The following is an 18,365-nucleotide window of genomic DNA, read 5'->3' as shown; positions in this document are numbered from 1 at the left end:
GTCCCATACCAGAAACACTATAATAAATAACGCAATAATAAATTATGTGAACAATTTTTTAAACTAATTTGAGGGGCATGCCACATTTGTTTAAGGGTGGGCTCATGTGTAGAGCATTATATGATCTCTTTTGTCTTCATTCAGGTTCCTTGAACATTTGTAAGAAAAAGTGGCCACTTCAAGCATTAACACCAACATCACTAATAAAGACGTCCCTACGACTTTTGGGAACTCACCCTATTCAAATTAACCGTAAGCGTAAGAGTGCTAGCGAAGTTTGCGATAGGCAGAACGCTAGCAAAAATCCGCTATGAAATGTTCGCCCAGCCAAAGTAACGCTAGCTAAAATTTTTGCCAGAGTTCGGCTGCTCAGACGCAACTTCGCATATTAGTGAATTAGCGTAGTGGTAACGAATTTGAGTTTTAGCAAAGTGAATTTTCCCCTGTGTTTAACTGACAGTTTTATCCTGTACAACTGAGAGCCCTTTTCTTTTTGTCCTCAATGCGCCACTGCCTCCTGCTGGTGGATTTTGAGAATGCTGTGTTAAAGTGCTTTTCTCCTGTGGGGCGCATATCACTTTTACAGAAATCATTTCATTTCATTCAGTCATTATAAGGGCACTCCACACTGAGAATTAAAATTGGCATTTTAGGTACACAGAGGCCCAATCAGCCCACATAGAGGCCCAAACAGCCCCCACCAGCCCACTAATAGTGACTTTCTATGGGACCTTATAGCAGCCCCTCTGGCATTTGCCAGAACTCACAGATTGCCAGTCCGGCCTGGGCACTATGGATGCTGGGACCGGTCCAGGCCCACAAAAAAACGAGTCTTTTGTATGCGATCCCACACCAAAGGCTAATTATTTAACAAAAATGTACATTTTAATCTGCAAAGCCGCATTTTTTCTATATACTCAGTATCGGACTGGGACACCAGGGGCCCACCCAAAAACCTTTTACCAGGGGCCCACCATAAAACCTAAGACCAGGGGCCACTCTCAGTATTATTATTATTCATCTCCACAATCTATTCTCCTAGTCTGTTTTCTTTACATACTATAATCTATTATTCCATCTATTTAGCCTCTTTGTTCTCAAAGAAATAGGGAATGACCATGAAATAGGCCAAATGTTTAGCAACATGAGGGGCCACTGACACCTGGGCCCACCGGGACTTTTCCTGATATCCTGGTGGGCCAGTCCAACACTGTATATACTCTACACTATATGCACCCATGGGCCGACACCTATGTTAATAACAACGCCTACAGGGGTGCCTTGCATAAGATCTCTGCAGCCACAAAACTTAAATTCATCCCTGGACTCCTGTCCCTGTTGTTATCAGAAGTATATCTCTGCCATAAGCCAGGTAAGTACCTGAATATCTGAGTTTATGGTTTCATTTTAAAGGGCAACACGTTCAGCTCATACTATAACAATCCACGAGTTGACTTAGCAGGTGGGTTTGATTCCCTGATAGGCCAGCGATCTGACGGCCAACGGAGGAAACATAAATGTAAAATAATCATTTATTGGCTCCTGCCTTCTATTTCTTTACTCCATTTGTCTCCGTACTGCATCACCTCCTTTTCCTATACAGGTATGGGACCTGTTATCCAGAGTGCTCGGGTTTTCCAGATATCAGATCTTTCTGTAATTTGGATCTTCATACCTTAAGTCTACTAAAAAAAATCATGTAAACATTAAGGGGCAGATTTATCAAGGGTCGAAGTGAATTTGAGGGAATTTTATGAGGTAAAAAAAGTAATTTTTTGGATACTTCGACCATCGAATAGCCTACTACGACTTTGAATTCGATTCAAAGTAAAATAGTTTGAATATTCGACCATTCGATAATCGAAGTACTGTCTCTTTAAAAAAAATTCGACTTCAATACTTCGCCAAATGAAACCTGCCGAAGTGCTATGTTAACCTATGGGGACCTTCTAGAGCAGTTTAATAAGTTTTTTGAATTCAACGAAAAATAGTTTGATCGATCACTGAAATCCTTCGAATCGTTCGATTCGAAGGATTTAATCGTTTGATTGAATGATTTTACTTTGACTGCAAATGGCCAAATTCCATGAAAAAAAACTTTGACTTCGATATTCAAAGTAATTCAATTCGATGGTCGAATTTCGAAGTATTTTCAAATTTGACCCTTGATAAATCTGCCCCTAAATAAACCCAATAGGTTTTGCTTCCAATTCCGATTAATTATATCTTAGTTGGGATCAAGTACAAGGTACAAGTATGGGACCCGTTATCCAGAAAACCATTATCCAGAAAGCTCAGAATTAAAGAAGGGATGCCTCTCATTGACTACATTTTAGCTTGTACTTGATCCCAACTAATATATAATTAATCCTTATTGGAGGCAAAACCAGCCTATTGGGTTTATTTAATGTTTATATGATTTTCTAGTAGACTTAAGGTATGAAGAGCCGAATTAGGGAAAGATCTGTTATACAGAGAGCCCCGGGTTCAGAGAATTCTGGATAACAGACCCCATACATGTACTGATTTATTATTACCGAGCAAAAGGAAATCATTTTTAACAATTTGGATTATTTGGTAAAATTGAGTCTATGGGAGACTTTCCGTAATTTGAAGCGGGTTTCTGGATAACGGATCTCATACCTGTATTTCCTACTTCCTTTATTTCTCTCTTCAGCTATATTATATAGATCTAATATTTTCCAAGCCTCCCAGTAATGGAGGAAAACTTTTGGAACTGGGTTGTAGGCTTGGGATTGTATGATTTATACAGAGGACCATTGGTGAGACTCCTGTAGAAGCCAAGAGTAAATGTGGAAACTGCAAGAAATTCAGTATTTGTATATAAACAAAGTACAAAGCAATGGCAATTATTATGATAATAGCTTTATTTTCTTATGCAGCTCTGTGAATCTCCAGCCATTGGGTCTCTTTCTCACTGAGGCTTCTGGTTGGTTTTCTTTGGGCCTATTTAAAGGAGAACTAAAGCCTAACTAAAGAAGTAGCTAGAAATGTTGTACATGATGTTTTGGGCTTCTGTTCCAGCCCAAGGCAACCACAGCCCTTTAGCAGTAAAGATCTGTGTCTCCAAAGATGCCCCAGTAGCTCCCCATCTTCTTTTCTGCTGATTCACTGCACATGCTCTGTGCTGCTGTCACTTACTGAGCTTAGGGAGCCACTCACAATATACAGTACACATAGAATAGAAATGTCACAATATAAGGCTGATTAGTAATTAATACACATAATTACTACATGGCAGCACAGAAACCAGTGCAATTAGCATCAGAATTGAATAATCAGCAAACCTGTAGCATCAGCTTATATTACAGACAGGGAAGGTCATTTTCTGCTGGATAATTAGTGACGAGCCCTAAGCTTAGCTTCTCAACAGCCAATCAGAGCCCACTGAGCATGTGAGTGTCACAGACACTTTCCAAGATGGTGACCCCCTGTGACAAGTTTGAAGTCCTGGATCATTGCTGCTATTGACAAGCTCAAACTTTAGCCTCGTGCAATAAATTCAGTGTATAAAATATGGCATTTTTAGCCACATTCATTTTTTAAGGTTTAGTTCTCCTTTAAGGGAGAGGTCGAACATGTATTCAAAGCAAACAGAGAACAAGTCTGAAATTGCTTTATTGCACCCGATATGAGATCTGCAGCAGGCGCACCCCTGACCCTTTCCCACTGAGAGCACGGGATAGGCAACCTCTAGTTCTCCGGATTCATCTGTTAAAGGCAACAATATTCAATTTGATCATTTCATTCTTATTTTAGATTGAAAACATTTAACACAATTCCCTTCCCGAAAATACAAAACTTTGGGACAGTATAAAAGAATATATCCTCCTAATGTCTTCATGTCCAAGGGGGTAGCGTTGGCTCAGTTACAAGGTCACTTGTTGCCTAGGAAAGGTCGTCCCTCATGACTTGAGGCTTATGAGCGAAGCCAATGATTCCTTTGAGGGAGCTAACGAGTTCCATATCTGAGGCTGGAGTAAAGGATCAGTCATATCAAGGCCTATGCTTAAAACTGGCCTGTGTTGGAATTGGCTCAAAAGGAGCCATTCTTCAAAACGGAGTTTGTCCGATGGTGGAACTTCTTATGGTCAGATGAGAACAAGATACACAAGTTTTATCTTTTAGATAAATCAAAAGTTCTAGAGATGGGAGACGTGGTTCATCAACCAACTTGGTCACCCAGATCAAACCACTCATTGGGATCTCAGGTAGAGTTGCCACCTGGCCGGTAAAAATGATGGTTGATCCCAATGTTATTAATAGGGAATAAAGATAAATATATAGGAAGGTCAGTGATCCCAATGTTATTAATAGGGAATAAAGATAAATATATAGGAAGGTCAGTGACCCCAATGTTATTAATAGGGAATAGAGATAAATATATAGGAAGGTCAGTGATCCCAATGTTATTAATAGGGAATAAAGATAAATATATAGGAAGGTCAGTGATCCCAATGTTATTAATAGGGAATAAAGATAAATATATAGGAAGGTCAGTGATCCCAATGTTATTAATAGGGAATAAAGATAAATATATAGGAAGGTCAGTGATCCCAATGTTATTAATAGGGAATAAAGATAAATATATAGGAAGGTCAGTGATCCCAATGTTATTAATAGGGAATAAAGATAAATATATAGGAAGGTCAGTGATCCCAATGTTATTAATAGGGAATAAAGATAAATATATAGGAAGGTCAGTGATCCCAATGTTATTAATAGGGAATAAAGATAAATATATAGGAAGGCCAGTGATCCCAATGTTATTAATAGGGAATAAAGATAAATATATAGGAAGGTCAGTGATCCCAATGTTATTAATAGGGAATAAAGATAAATATATAGGAAGGTCAGTGATATGATCCCAATGTATAGGGAAAAAAGATAAATACATAGGAAGGCCGGTATTTTTTTCCAGAAAAGGTGGCAACCCTAATCTCAGGTGAGGCCTGAGTAGACCCATAGTTGAGTCATAGATAATCCTGAATAACAATGGAATTATAGCGACTAATGTCATAATGCTTTTCTTAAACCTGTAATAAGCAAGGTGGTGGCAGTCTGAACAAATGCTGGTCCACAAAAGGGGTGCAGGATGTTTTGAAACCATTGGTCAGAGCCGAGTCCTCTCTAAAAACACCAGCGTCAGCATGGGAACATAAGAGGGCGAGGCAGAAAATCTATTCATTTACTCTCTTCCTATATATGCAGTTTTTATGTGACTGACGGGCAGGAAACAAAAAACAGAAGTTAATTGGGGAAGTGCAAGAGATAAGCTGTAGGTTTAGATATGGGATTTTTCTGATACTTATAGGGTGAATAGTTTTAGGGGGTTATTTATTAAAGTCCGAATGCCAAAAACTCACAGAATGTTCAGTGGAAAAAACAAACTTGAATTTTTTAGAATTAATTAAACTCCATGGGTGTCCGAATAAAAAAGTACTCCAACTCAGACCTGCCGACTGCCGAGTTCATGTAGAAGTCAATGGGAGAAGTCCCGAAGATATCCTGATCTACGCTGGTTTTCGTGCAATAATCTGAAGACAAAAATCTGAAAAATTTGTACAAATAGATTTTTTTTCACAAGTTTTTCGAGTATGTATTGATAAATAAGGGGAAAAAACCCATGCGGATTTGGTCGTAGTTAGCTCATTAGCTAATTGATAAGCGGGTTTTAACATTAACATTTCATATTGTATTTATTGACAATTTCCAACCAAATCAGATGATCCTCAGTTCTTCTATGGATTATAAATATCTATAGGTTTTTATAATGATTTTATTGGAATAATCTAAAGAGCTGCTCTGCATTCCACCATCATTTTATATCTTTTAAGAGGAATGTTGGAAATATCTGAGGCCCAGGGAATTAAGAAACCCAGGAAGCCTAAATGGAATCCATTCAACAACGTTCCTCTGTGTCACTATATTAGGGACTGGGTAATATAATCACAGGAGCTAAATCTTCTCCGGCACTACAAACACTTAGGGGCCAATTCACCAAGCTCGAGTGAAGGATTTGAAGTAAAAAAACTTCGAATTTCGAAGTGTTTTTTTGGCTACTTCGACCATCGAATGGGCTACTTCGACCTTCGACTACGACTTCGAATCGAAGGATTCGAACTAAAAATCGTTCGACTATTCGACCATTCGATAGTCGAAGTACTGTCTCTTTAAGAAAAAATTCGACCCCCTAGTTCGCCACCTAAAAGCTACTGAACCCAATGTTAGCCTATGGGGAAGGTCCCCATAAAATTTTTTTGGTCGAAGGATAATCCTTCGATCATTGGATTAAAATCCTTTGAATTGTTCGATTCAAAGGATTTAATCGTTCGATCGAACGATTATTCCTTCGATCGTTGGATCAAAGAATTTTGCGCAAAATCCTTCGACTTCGATATTCGAAGTCGAAGGATTTTAATTCCCAGTCGAATATCGAGGGTTAATTAACCCTCGATATTCGATCCTTGGTGAATTTGCCCCTAAGTAACCAGTTATTTGCTTTCAAACTAGGAATGCACTGAATCCACTTTTTTGGATTCGGCCGAACCCCCGAATCCCTGGCGAAAGATTCGACCTAATACCGAATCCTAATTTCCATATGCAAATTAAGGGTGGGAAAGGGAAAACATTTTTACTTCCTTGTTTTGTGACAAAAAGTCACGCGATTTCCCTCCCCACCCCTAGTTTGCATATGCAAATTCGGATTCAGTTTGGCCGGGCAGAAGGATTCGACCGAATCCGAATCTTGATGTAAAAGGCCGAAACCTGGCCGTATCCCGAACCAAATCCTGGATTCGGTGCATCCCTGTTTCAAACAGCACATGAGAAACTGTTGAGTTTAATTGGTTCCTATAGATTACTAGAACTGGAACAAACTGTAGACTTCTTGGATGTGAAAGAAATCCTTGTACAGGTATGGGATCCATTATCTGGAAACCTATTATCCAGAAAGCTCCAAATTACGTGAAGGCCATTTCTCATAGACTCCATATTATTCTCCCTTTTCTGTGTAATAATAAAACAGTAGCTTGTACTTGATCCCAACTAAGATATAATTAATTCTTATTGGAAGCAAAACCAACCTGTTGGGTTTGTTATTAAAATCCGAAATTATCTGATTATTTTAATAAACTAGAATCCTCGATTGGACCTTATTTATTATTAAAAAAGCACAATTTAATCGGATCGGGAGAAAACTTGATAAAATCGAGCGGAAACCCGAATCATATGATTTTTTGAAGGTTTTCCCGAATCGTACGTTTTTTTCCGGTTTTTCCAGAAAAGCCTGAATTTTTCAGATTTTTGCCCGAAATAGTCGGATTTTTGGGCTAATTCCTGAGCAGACCGCAAATAGAATAAGATCCTCTCCCACTGACTTATATATATATGAGATGGCGGATTTTTGCATTCAGACTTTTTGCAGCATCGGACAAAATCCTGGAAAAATTTGAGTTAAATAAAAGAAAATGAAAAAATCGAGTTTTGCACCAAAAAGCATGACCAGACTTTAGTAAATAACCCCTTAATGTATAAATAATTTTTTAGTAGATTTAGGGTATGGAGATCCAAACTACAAACTGGAAAAACCCAGGTCCCGAGCATTGTGGATAACAGGTCCCATACCTGTACTTTGGAATATGGGGTTTATATGACTAAGAGACTGCAGTAGAACAAAGTATCTTCAAGCTCAAGCAACCAAACAGCCTCTGAAGTAGTAGGTGGATTGATTCCACTTCCTTCAAACTTTTGCAGCATGACATAAAGCATTAAATAAAATGTCAGCCTTTAGATTTTGTCTTGATAACAGCATTTTGACCATCGTCCATAAGAATCTATATCTCCATTATGGGAATCAACGTGAATTCTACATCTCCAGCCTCCGTTGCAATAGCCGCTACGATGCGCCTTAGACAACGCGCATCAAACATTCTATAATACAAAAAGTCTGGCAGAGGATGAGGCAAAGCAGCTTTAGAAAAATATCATGTACGGATAAATGGGCAATGATTTACAAAAGAAGTGGATATAGTTTGGTTAATTTGGTTAACACCCAAGACGGTAAGAAACTCAATGCAAAAAGAGACAATGAAATATAGGCCCTTTTTCTTATTTTTAGCCTTTATTGACAGAGCATTAACATATTATAGAATTTTACAGAGAATGCTCTCATTGACATAACTCCCTGCCCCATAGGAGCTCACAATCTAATTTTTTTACTGTAAGCACAAAACCCCATATAGCTTTAATTTAATTAGAAGCCAAATATCCTACCAGTATGTTCTGGATTGTGGGACTGGGATAAAAACCCCCAAACCATACCAGTTTCGTTCCAATGGTGATGAGGTTAGAGCCAAACCAAAAAAAAAGTGCGTGGTGTCACCATTTATGTTGTTGTTTAGGTAAAACACATGTACTGGTGTATGTTGTCCGTGGAAATAAGAGGATGTGGTAGGTAACGCAAGGGATAGACTACATTTGAGAAAAGTAGGGTGAAATGCTTCTGTACTAGCCCAAGGCAACCAGAGCCCTTTAGCAGGGAAGATCTGTGCTTCTGAAGATGCCCCAGTAGCTTCTTATCTGATTCCAAGCACATGCTCTAGGGTGCTGGAGCTTAGGGACCTACTCACAATATACACTATATGGACAATAAAAAGCTTAAAATGCAGATTCTGCATCAGAAAGTAATCATTAGCCCTGTGACATATGAACCTCATTTTCTGCTTGACATCCTACGACCCCTAAGTTTAGTTTCTCAGCAGCAGCCCACTGAGCATGTGCAGTGCCACTGACACTCAAAAGATGGCCTAACAAGATCCAAGATGGTGAGCTCCTGGGAACAGCTTTGAAGGCCTGGATCATATCTTTTATAGGGCTGCTGAAGCCTGGGCTGGTGCTCTAAGTGCAGAGTACAAAATATAGTAATTCTAGCCAAATTCATTCTATGGCTTTAAGTCTGCACTTATCAATAACACATTACAGTCCTCCGGCCTGGTGGGAAGGCAGAATTGGCACCTCAAGCCCCTCGGAAAATATAAGAGGTTGATAAGAGTCATAGTTGTACAACACCCAGAGAGCTGACAGTCAGACGAATCCTTGTGAAATATGCCAGTTTGTTTGGCTGTAGAAACAGAGAGTATCAGTGACAGATGTAGAGCTGCAGGTCGGCTTATCGCTGTTCTATGTGGTGAAGGGTTGGTGCAAACCCTTAAAATACAGACGCACCTATTTATTTTAATGTCTTGTAAAAACTCTGCTGATATGGAATGTGCCTTTTGTAACGTGTATCTGCAATACCTCGTATGTGTACAATTGTGCAATAGAAAAATAAACTATTATTTCTATGTTACTATGTTTTCTATCATTTGAATTTCCTTTGCTTTAACAATATCCCCAATTTATGAATTAGCTTCCCACCCCCACATGGCCTGACGGGCTTGAGTCAGCGCAATATTTGTTTTGGAGCTACTGTAAATGGTAACTGTTTGGTAACTCACTGCTCACTCCCAGAATAGAATATAAAATAAATCTATGAAAAGCCTGTATAGCTAGAATCTCAGCTGCCATAAAGCAGGACAGGACTGCCGCTTCCAATGGGGATCAGATAGGATCTGTGCAGCCACTGGGACAGAATGTTCTGTTATACAGATAGCTAGAATCTCAGCCATAAAGCAGGACAGGACTGCTGCTTACAATGGGGATCATATAGGATCTGTGCAGTCACTGGGACAGAATGCTCTGTTATACAGATAGATAGAATCTCAGCTGCCATAAAGCAGGACAGGACTGCTGCTTACAATGGGGATCAGATAGGATCTGTGCAGCCACTGGGACAGAATGCTCTGTTATACAGATAGCTAGAATCTCAGCTGCCATAAAGCAGGGCAGGACCGTTGCTTCCAATAGGGATCAGATAGGATCTGTGCAGCCACTGGGACAGAATGTTCTGTTATACAGATAGCTAGAATCTCAGCTGCCATAAAGCAGGACAGGACTGCCGCTTCCAATGGGGATCAGATAGGATCTGTGCAGCCACTGGGACAGAATGTTCTGTTATACAGATAGCTAGAATCTCAGCTGCCATAAAGCAGGACAGGACTGCCGCTTCCAATGGGGATCAGATAGGATCTGTGCAGCCACTGGGACAGAATGTTCTGTTATACAGATAGCTAGAATCTCAGCTGCCATAAAGCAGGACAGGACTGCTGCTTACAATGGGGATCAGATAGGATCTGTGCAGCCACTGGGACAGAATGCTCTGTTATACAGATAGCTAGAATCTCATCTGCCATAAAGCAGGACAGGACTGCTGCTTACAATGGGGGTCAGATGCTAAGTTATGAAGACTGTCCCATGAGGCAACTCAGCATGTCGGTCACTAACGCATCCAAAAAAAAAAGAAAAAAAGCTTCTGCTTCCCACAATTTAAATAATGTGCAGAAGGAAAAGACACATTTGCTAAATTCTTAATGACAAAAATGACTGCAGAACGAATGTTTATGAGGGAAAATAGTTGCGGCCGATTTAATATTAGTAACGAATATGTTTTCCATGGGGCTGCGTGAAAATGTCATAAATTCCAGGAAAACATTAAATCCAGCAAAGATGAACGTTTGACTGTATGAGACTGGGAAAGTGTTAATTCCGGGAAATGTAAAACCTCACTGTATTTGCAACAGATGTTTGGAACCTCCTGCCCTAGAGAAGAATCAGTCCATTGGAACAACATTCTGAATCCTTTGATCCAACATTCATTTCCTTCCCAATGTCCCAAGTGTTGTCATTTCATGTGTAACCTCGGGAAGATTGGGAACATTGCTCCATGGCTATTTCTGGTGTTACCATCAGTGATTGTCAGCTCCTTGCGTTGGTTCTAAGGGAAACGATACACAGCGACAGCAGTAAATATCTATTTATGCAAATGTGCCGTGTGACTAATGTTTCCTCCTTCCAGATAATCAGAACAAACAGAACAGGGACCATTCAATGGGGGGTCATCTAAGGCCACAATGTAAAGCGCGAGCATAAAGGGAATTTCTCCTGAAGTGACCAAATAAAGGCACAGGGCTGCAGGCTGAGTTATACAGGGAACTCTGAGTATCACTCATGTATTATAAGGGATAATGTACCCCCTACTGTAATGGATAAGGATATTAGAAGTCACTGAGGGGTTCTGTGACCATATAAAGACACAAGGCTGCAGGCTGAGTTATACAGGGAACTCTGAGTATCACTCATGTATTATAAGGGATAATGTACCCCCTACTGTAAATGATAAGGATATTAGAAGTCACTGAGGGGTTGTTCTGTGACCATATAAAGGCAGAAGGCTGCAGGCTGAGTTATACAGGGAACTCTGAGTATCACTCATGTATTATAAGGGATAATGTACCCCCTACTGTAAATGATAAGGATATTAGAAGTCACTGAGGGGTTGTTCTGTGACCATATAAAGGCACAAGGCTGCAGGCTGAGTTATACAGGGAACTCTGAGTATCACTCATGTATTATAAGGGATAATGTACCCCCTACTGTAAATGATAAGGATATTAGAAGTCACTGAGGGTTTCTGTGACCATATAAAGGCACAAGGCTGCAGGCTGAGTTATACAGGGAACTCGGAGTATCACTCATGTATTATAAGGGATAATTTACCCCCTACTGTAAATGATAAGGATATTAGAAGTCACTGAGGGGTTGTTCTGTGACCATATAAAGGCACAAGGCTGCAGGCTGAGTTATACAGGGAACTCTGAGATCACTCATGTATTATAAGGGATAATGTACCCCCTACTGTAAATGATAAGGATATTAGAAGTCACTGAGGGGTTGTTCTGTGACCATATAAAGAAAGGCACAAGGCTGCAGGCTGAGTTATACAGGAAACTCTGAGTATCACTCATGTATTATAAGGGATAATGTACCCCCTACTGTAAATGATAAGGATATTAGAAGTCACTGAGGGGTTGTTCTGTGACCATATAAAGGCACAAGGCTGCAGGCAGATTTATACAGGGAACTCTGAGTATCATATCTCATGTATTTTAATGTAAATTATAAGGATATTAAGGGGGTTATTTACTAAACTATGAATGCAAAAATCACGAAAAATTTGTGATTTTTTTTTTATATAAATTTGGACTTTTAAAACATCACAAATTTTCCGTAATTTATTAAAGCCTGAGGATGGAAAAGTCAGAAAATCGGAAAATCCGGCATCTCAGACCTGTTGAGGTTGCATATAAGTCAATGGGAGAAGTTCCAATGATTTTCTGATGTGCGCTGGGTTTCGTGCAATACAAAAATTCCGAAAAAATCTTGAAATTCGTATGAAAAAATTGTGAAAATCTGATTTTTTTTCCACAAAGCTAATTTTCTGGAAAATGTAACAATAAATGAGGGTAAAAAACCAGAGCGGATTTGATCAGAGTTTGTAGCAGAAAATATTGTGATAAATTCGGACTTTGATAAATAACCCCCCAGAAGCCATTGATGGGTTCTGTGACCATATAAAGGAACAAGGTGCAGTTACATTTGTCCGCTGAGTCTCTTTCTTATATTATTGCCCAAAGAACAACAGAATGGGATCACTTATATATTCATTGGGAATTAGAGATAAAGAGATTATTTAGAAAAACACAAGAGCCCTATGTAAATATTGTTTTGATCAATCTCCAGTTCCATAGGGCAGAAATAGGCAACGAAATAAAGAATATGTTTAGGTATCGAGACCTGTATTTCTCTCTGCTTGACACGATATTTTTTATACTAAGGCCACAAATACATCGGAAGCCAAATGCTGAGCGCTACATCGACTGCGGTTTTGCAGCCCATTTTACCGTTGACTTTTACAAATATCCCTGACGAAAATCAACTAATGTCACAGACAGGGATTGACGAATTTGACCCGTTTCATTTCTCCAAAAATTCACTGCCGGCGAAATGACGCTGACGCCCATTAAAGAGGAATTTTTTTTTTGACGCGCATCTTTTTTCTTTTTTGTTGTCGCACAACGTCATACAAGTCTACGGGCGTCATTTCCGCAGCGAAACAAGGCGAAAAAATTCGCCCATCCCTAGTCACAAACATGGACGACTTTATACCAGTGCCTCTCACATTACAGTGCGGGGGAAACAAAACGCACAACAATATTTGGTTAACGTATCGCTAAATGAGCGAAAGCCATAAAATCCTCTGATAATGTCACTGTTCGCTCGAGCGCATAAATCACCCGCTGCCGATCGTTATTGAGCGAAGCGACTGTCAGGCTAATGATGCCTCGTTCATGTTTCCTCACCATTAATCCTGCCCTAAAGGCTTGTTTTATTACCTGAGAATGAGGCTCTGTTTGCTCTCAGGCTTTGCAAAATTAGGTGTGTACTTCCTTCATTCCCTGCTTCCCATTGTTGTTTTGTTAGGGACCCAGAAGCAAAAATAAAATGACTTCCTCAAAGATTAGCCAATTACATATTTTCTCTATTTGAAAAAACCCTTATAAATAATGTCAATATACAAAGCTTCTATATTTTAACTTAGGGGGTTATTTATTTAATTTTGAGGTTTTTTTTTTTTACAATATCCGAATATTTAATGAAAAAAAAAATGTAATTTTTTCGGGATTTACTATACCCCGAGGATGGAAAAAATCAGAATCCGAAAATTCAGCATCTGAAACCTGCCGAGGTTGTATATAAGTCAATGGGAGAGATCTCAAAGATATCCTGATCTGTGCTGGGTTTCGGGCAATAATCCGAAGATTTTAGGCAAAAATATGAAAAAAAAATTAAATTTTTTGGGCAGAAAACCCGAAAAATGTGTACGATTTGAATTTTCGTAAAATGTTCAAGTTTTTTTCCCGCATTGGAATTTTTCTAGAAAATGCATTTCATTAATAAGGGGAAATAACCCATGCGATTTGGTCAGAGTATATATACAGGTATAGGACCTGTTATCCAGAATGCTCGGGATCAGGGGTTTTCCGGAAAAAAGATCTTTCCATAATTTGGATCTTCATGCCTTAAGTCTTCTAGAAAATCACATAAACATGAAATAAACCCAATACGTTGTTTTTGCCTCCAATAAGGATTAATTATATCTCAGTTGGGATCAAGTACAAGCGACAGTTTTATTATTACACAGAAAAAGGAAATCATTGTTTAAAATTTGGATTATTTGGATAAAATGGAGTCTATGGGAGACCATTCCGTAATCTGGAGCATTCTGGATAACGGGTTTCCGGATAACGGATTTCCGGATAACGGATCCCATACCTGTATATCAGAAAATAATGAGATAAATTCAGCTTTTGATAACTAACCCCCTAAATGTAATTGTTATTTTAAAAATAATTTCATACAATACATTTCTGTGTGCAAATGAAAAAAAGGTTATTTATTGAACCTCAAATTTTTCTAGCCGAGTTTTCAAAGGCGAAAAACAAAACGAGAATTTTCCCGAGTTTATTATGCTACAAAGCTGCTAAAAATTCAAATCTGTAAAATGTAAAAGTCAATAACAGATGGTCCCTTTAATAATTGGAACATGGTTTGTACCTTCATGGTTCTACAAAGATTCAGGCTTTTAACGCTTTTTTAACGTTTTCCTTTGATAATCCGATAAATTTGTGTTTTTCAGATGACAGCTCGAATCGCACGATTCAATAGTTGCATGATTTTGTTGGGGTTTTCCGGATAATGGATCTTTCCGTAATTTGAATCTTCATACCTTAAGTCTACTAGAAAATCATATAAACATTAAATAAACCCAATAGGCTGGTTTTGCTTCCAATAAGGATTAATTCTATCTTAGTTGGGATCAAGTACAAGCGACTGTTTTATTATTACACAGAAAAAGGAAATAATTTTTAAAAATATGAATTATTTGGATAAAATGGAATCTATGGGAGACAGCTTTTCCGTAATTCCATGCTTTCTTTATAACAGGTTTCCAGATAACGGGTCCCGGATAGTAAAAAAAAAGTCGAGCAGACAGGCCTCCCTGTATTTTTTAAGTTTTTATGTTGTCCTAATAATTGAAGTATAACAAGGAAAAAAAATACACTTCCTTACAACGCCTCAATTTAGACTCTTTCTAAAAAAAAGCTTGAATACAATAAAAATATTTAACATACGATTGTAATTGTGACGTTATCATTTAATTGTGACATTGTAATTATTTGAGAATCTTTCAGTGGAAAAATTCTAAATGAGGATTTGAATGATTTTTCTTTGACCAAAAAAAAGCTGAGAAAGTCTATGGGGACCTTCCCCATAGGCTAACATTGAGGTTCGGTAGGTTTTAGGTGGCGAAGTAGGGGGTCGAATTTTTTTTAAAGAGACAGTACTTCGACTATCAAATGGTCGAATAGTCGAACGATTTTTAGTTCAAATCGTTCGATTCGAAGTCGAAGTCGTAGTCGAAGGTCGAAGTAGCCATTTCGATGGTCGAAGTAGCCAAAAAAAAACTTTCCAAATTCGAAGTTTTTTTTATTCTATTCCTTCACTCAAGCTAAGTAAATGTGCCCCTAAATTTTTTTTTTAACATTAAGGGGGTTATTTACTAAACTCAGGTTGTTTTTTTTTTTTTTAAAAACTCGATTTTTTCAAAATATATTAGTCCTATGCAGCAAAAAGCCAAAATCTGAAAATCCGCCATCTCAGACCTGCCGAGGTTGTGTAGAAGTCATTGGCAGAGGTCCCTTTCCTCTTTTGAAATTTCCGTGGTCTGCTCTGAAATTAGCCCAAAAATCTGACCTTTTCGGGCAAATATTTATATTGTTTTTGGGGGGAAAGACTGAAAAAAATCGAGTGATTCGGGAAAGAACTCCGACGTGCAATTCAGGTTTTTGCTCGATTATATTAAATTTTTACCCGAACCGATTAAATTGAGCTTTTATAAATAATATAATAATAAGGTCAAATCATGGATTTAGGTTTGGTTGGACTTTTTTTTATTTAAAAAATCTGAAAATTCGGATTTTGATAAATAACCCCCTAATTATAGTACGAGTTTTGTTTTCATTTCTTTTTCAGTGGCAACAGAATGTCCCACCTCCCCTGTTATAGTTCCTGCCACCATGTTGTGGTTCCAGAAGTGAATGGATACTTTGTGTTTGCGTCACACACCAAAATATTTACCCTCCGCAGGCGGCGTGTTGGAAAGATACAAAATTCCCCTTGAACGATTTAAAGTTCAAAGTCTGCCTGGCAACTTATTCTTAATAAAAACAAAACCCCGCCATCAGATTGGCCAAAGATGGATCATGTATTTTCAAGAGATTAAATTCTCCCAGACTAGGAAACAATGATCCAGTTAAAAGACTTCTATAATGGCACGTTCCTCTGTTATCTTCAGCTCACCGGTGAGAAAACATTTTATCCTGCGGTCAGACATTTTGTCCCAACACGAGTCAACAATCAACTAACGCTTCTCGTAAAGCAAACTGAAAAATAACTCGTGCCAGGGGGAATACGATAAAAACAAAAAAGAAACTTCTTACCGTACGCGATGTCCATGGTGGCGTTAATCTGCGTGTGGACATTGACCATATCTGTCTCCTCTCCAGTTTTTAAAATAATTGCAAAAAAGTGACACCTCTGAAGACCTCGGCTAAAGAAGGATCTACGTTAGAACAGCAAAGGTGTTGTAAAAAGAAGGGAGGGTTCTGTTCAGCCTCTGTTATCATATTGATTCTCCTAATCAGGACTAATGTAGGTGGAGATGTTAAATAGTAACTAGTCTCTTATGGAGACCGGTCTACAAGGCTTTTGTAACTATAGTAACAGTGAGAGGCCAGTTACTCAGACGGAAGTTTTTTTTTTTTTTTACTGCGCGGGGTTGACAAATACATTCACACCTTGACACAGTCCCATAAATACCTGTTCCAGGTAGAAGGCAGAGTTTCTCTTTACACGGAGCATGATGTATCTCATGGTAAAATCTTTGCTTTGCCGTTGATGATTTGAAGGCTATTGTGTGAAATATAGGCAATGTTTTTGTTTTTTTTATTATCCAAACCCAGCAATCCAAATATTAGTTAGTGGCACACTGTCCCTGGTAAACATGTGACTTCTAGCTAAAATACAGTGAGATTTTTTTTTTTTAACCCTAGTGCTAAAACTCTGCGAACATTTTAGGGCAGTGGTTTTCAGATCTTCTTTGAAGTCCTCCTTGAGGGCAAAGACACAAGTGGAGATTCGGGGAGATTAATCGCCTAGCGACAAATCACCTCTTCTTCGGGCGACTAATCTCCCCAAACTGCCTTCCCGCTGGCTAGAATCTAAATCCCGGCAGGATGGCACTGGGATCGCTTCATTTCCTCGTGAGGCAACTTCTGGCGACTTTGGAAAAGGAAGTCCTCCGAGTGCCATCCTGCCAGGATTTACATGGCAGTTAGGGGAGATTAGTCGCCCGACTAAACCGGGCGACTAAATCTCCCTGAATCTCCACGTGTGTCTCTGCCCTTAGGGCCGATCATCGGGTGAGGGACCCCCCTTAGCTCACAGCAGATCACATGTATCCAAACATTGCCTTACAGGTACTTCAGCCTGGACCATAATTAGCAATCATGGGGCACCTTATTACTAAGTAAGAAGGGCACTCCGCCCCTCAAATATTTTTGCATTGATCAACTGGGCCTCAGGGATGGTTGGCCATTCAAGAAACATGAATGGTGCCCAAAAGAAACAAAAATGCCTGATGCACACATGGTCAAACCTCTGATTTGCCCTGGACAGACCCCAGGATTCCAATACCCTGCTAAACTCCACCTACTACCCCCTACATTCAGGGATATGTTTCTCATTTCTTGGGCCCTCCTTCTCCTACACGGCCCCTAGCTGTACCCTTTGCAAAACCCTGTTGAGAGCCCTGACTTAAAGGGCACCTGCTGCCAAAACATATTATCCTAACCAAAGGTGCAGGCTAATAGAGCCCACACTCCAGTTGGGGGGTAACAGCAGGTTTTTTTAAATTGACCCCCGCCAGCGTTCGGACATGGCCATATTCGTCAGAGCACATGCACATAATTGGCTTCTGACATCACACGCATAATGAGCAAGTTGCGGTATTCGCTCATTATGCACATGTGTGTGCCCCAACATGGGCGCCAGAACCAGGAGCTAGGTTCTTCTAGCTACTTCAACCATCGAATAGGCTACTACAACCTTCGACTACGACTTCGACTTCGATTCGAACGTTTCAAACTAAAAATAGTTCGACTATTCGACCATTCGATAGTCGAAGTACTGTCTCTTTAAAAAAAACTTCGACTACCTACTTCGCCACTTTAAACCTACTGAGCTACAATGTTAGCCTATGGGGACCTTCCCCATACGTTTTCTAA

General features: G+C 39.2%; 1 protein-coding gene across 1 annotated transcript in view; it reads right to left on the bottom strand.

The window, feature by feature from the left end:
* The window catches only part of hnf4a.S (hepatocyte nuclear factor 4 alpha S homeolog), a 63,871-nt gene extending 47,252 nt beyond the window's left edge, over positions 1-16,619 (bottom strand). The window contains exon 1 of the mRNA XM_041577635.1: positions 16,521-16,619. Within this exon, the coding sequence (XP_041433569.1) occupies positions 16,521-16,569 (49 nt within the window). The 5' untranslated portion in view covers positions 16,570-16,619. The remainder of the gene's footprint in view (positions 1-16,520) is intronic.
* Between the last annotated feature and the right edge of the window lie 1,746 nt (positions 16,620-18,365).

The sequence above is a fragment of the Xenopus laevis genome, chromosome 9_10S, assembly GCF_017654675.1.
Source record: "Xenopus laevis strain J_2021 chromosome 9_10S, Xenopus_laevis_v10.1, whole genome shotgun sequence".
NCBI lineage: Eukaryota > Metazoa > Chordata > Amphibia > Anura > Pipidae > Xenopus > Xenopus laevis.
This window is presented reverse-complemented; position numbering and strand designations above follow the sequence as displayed.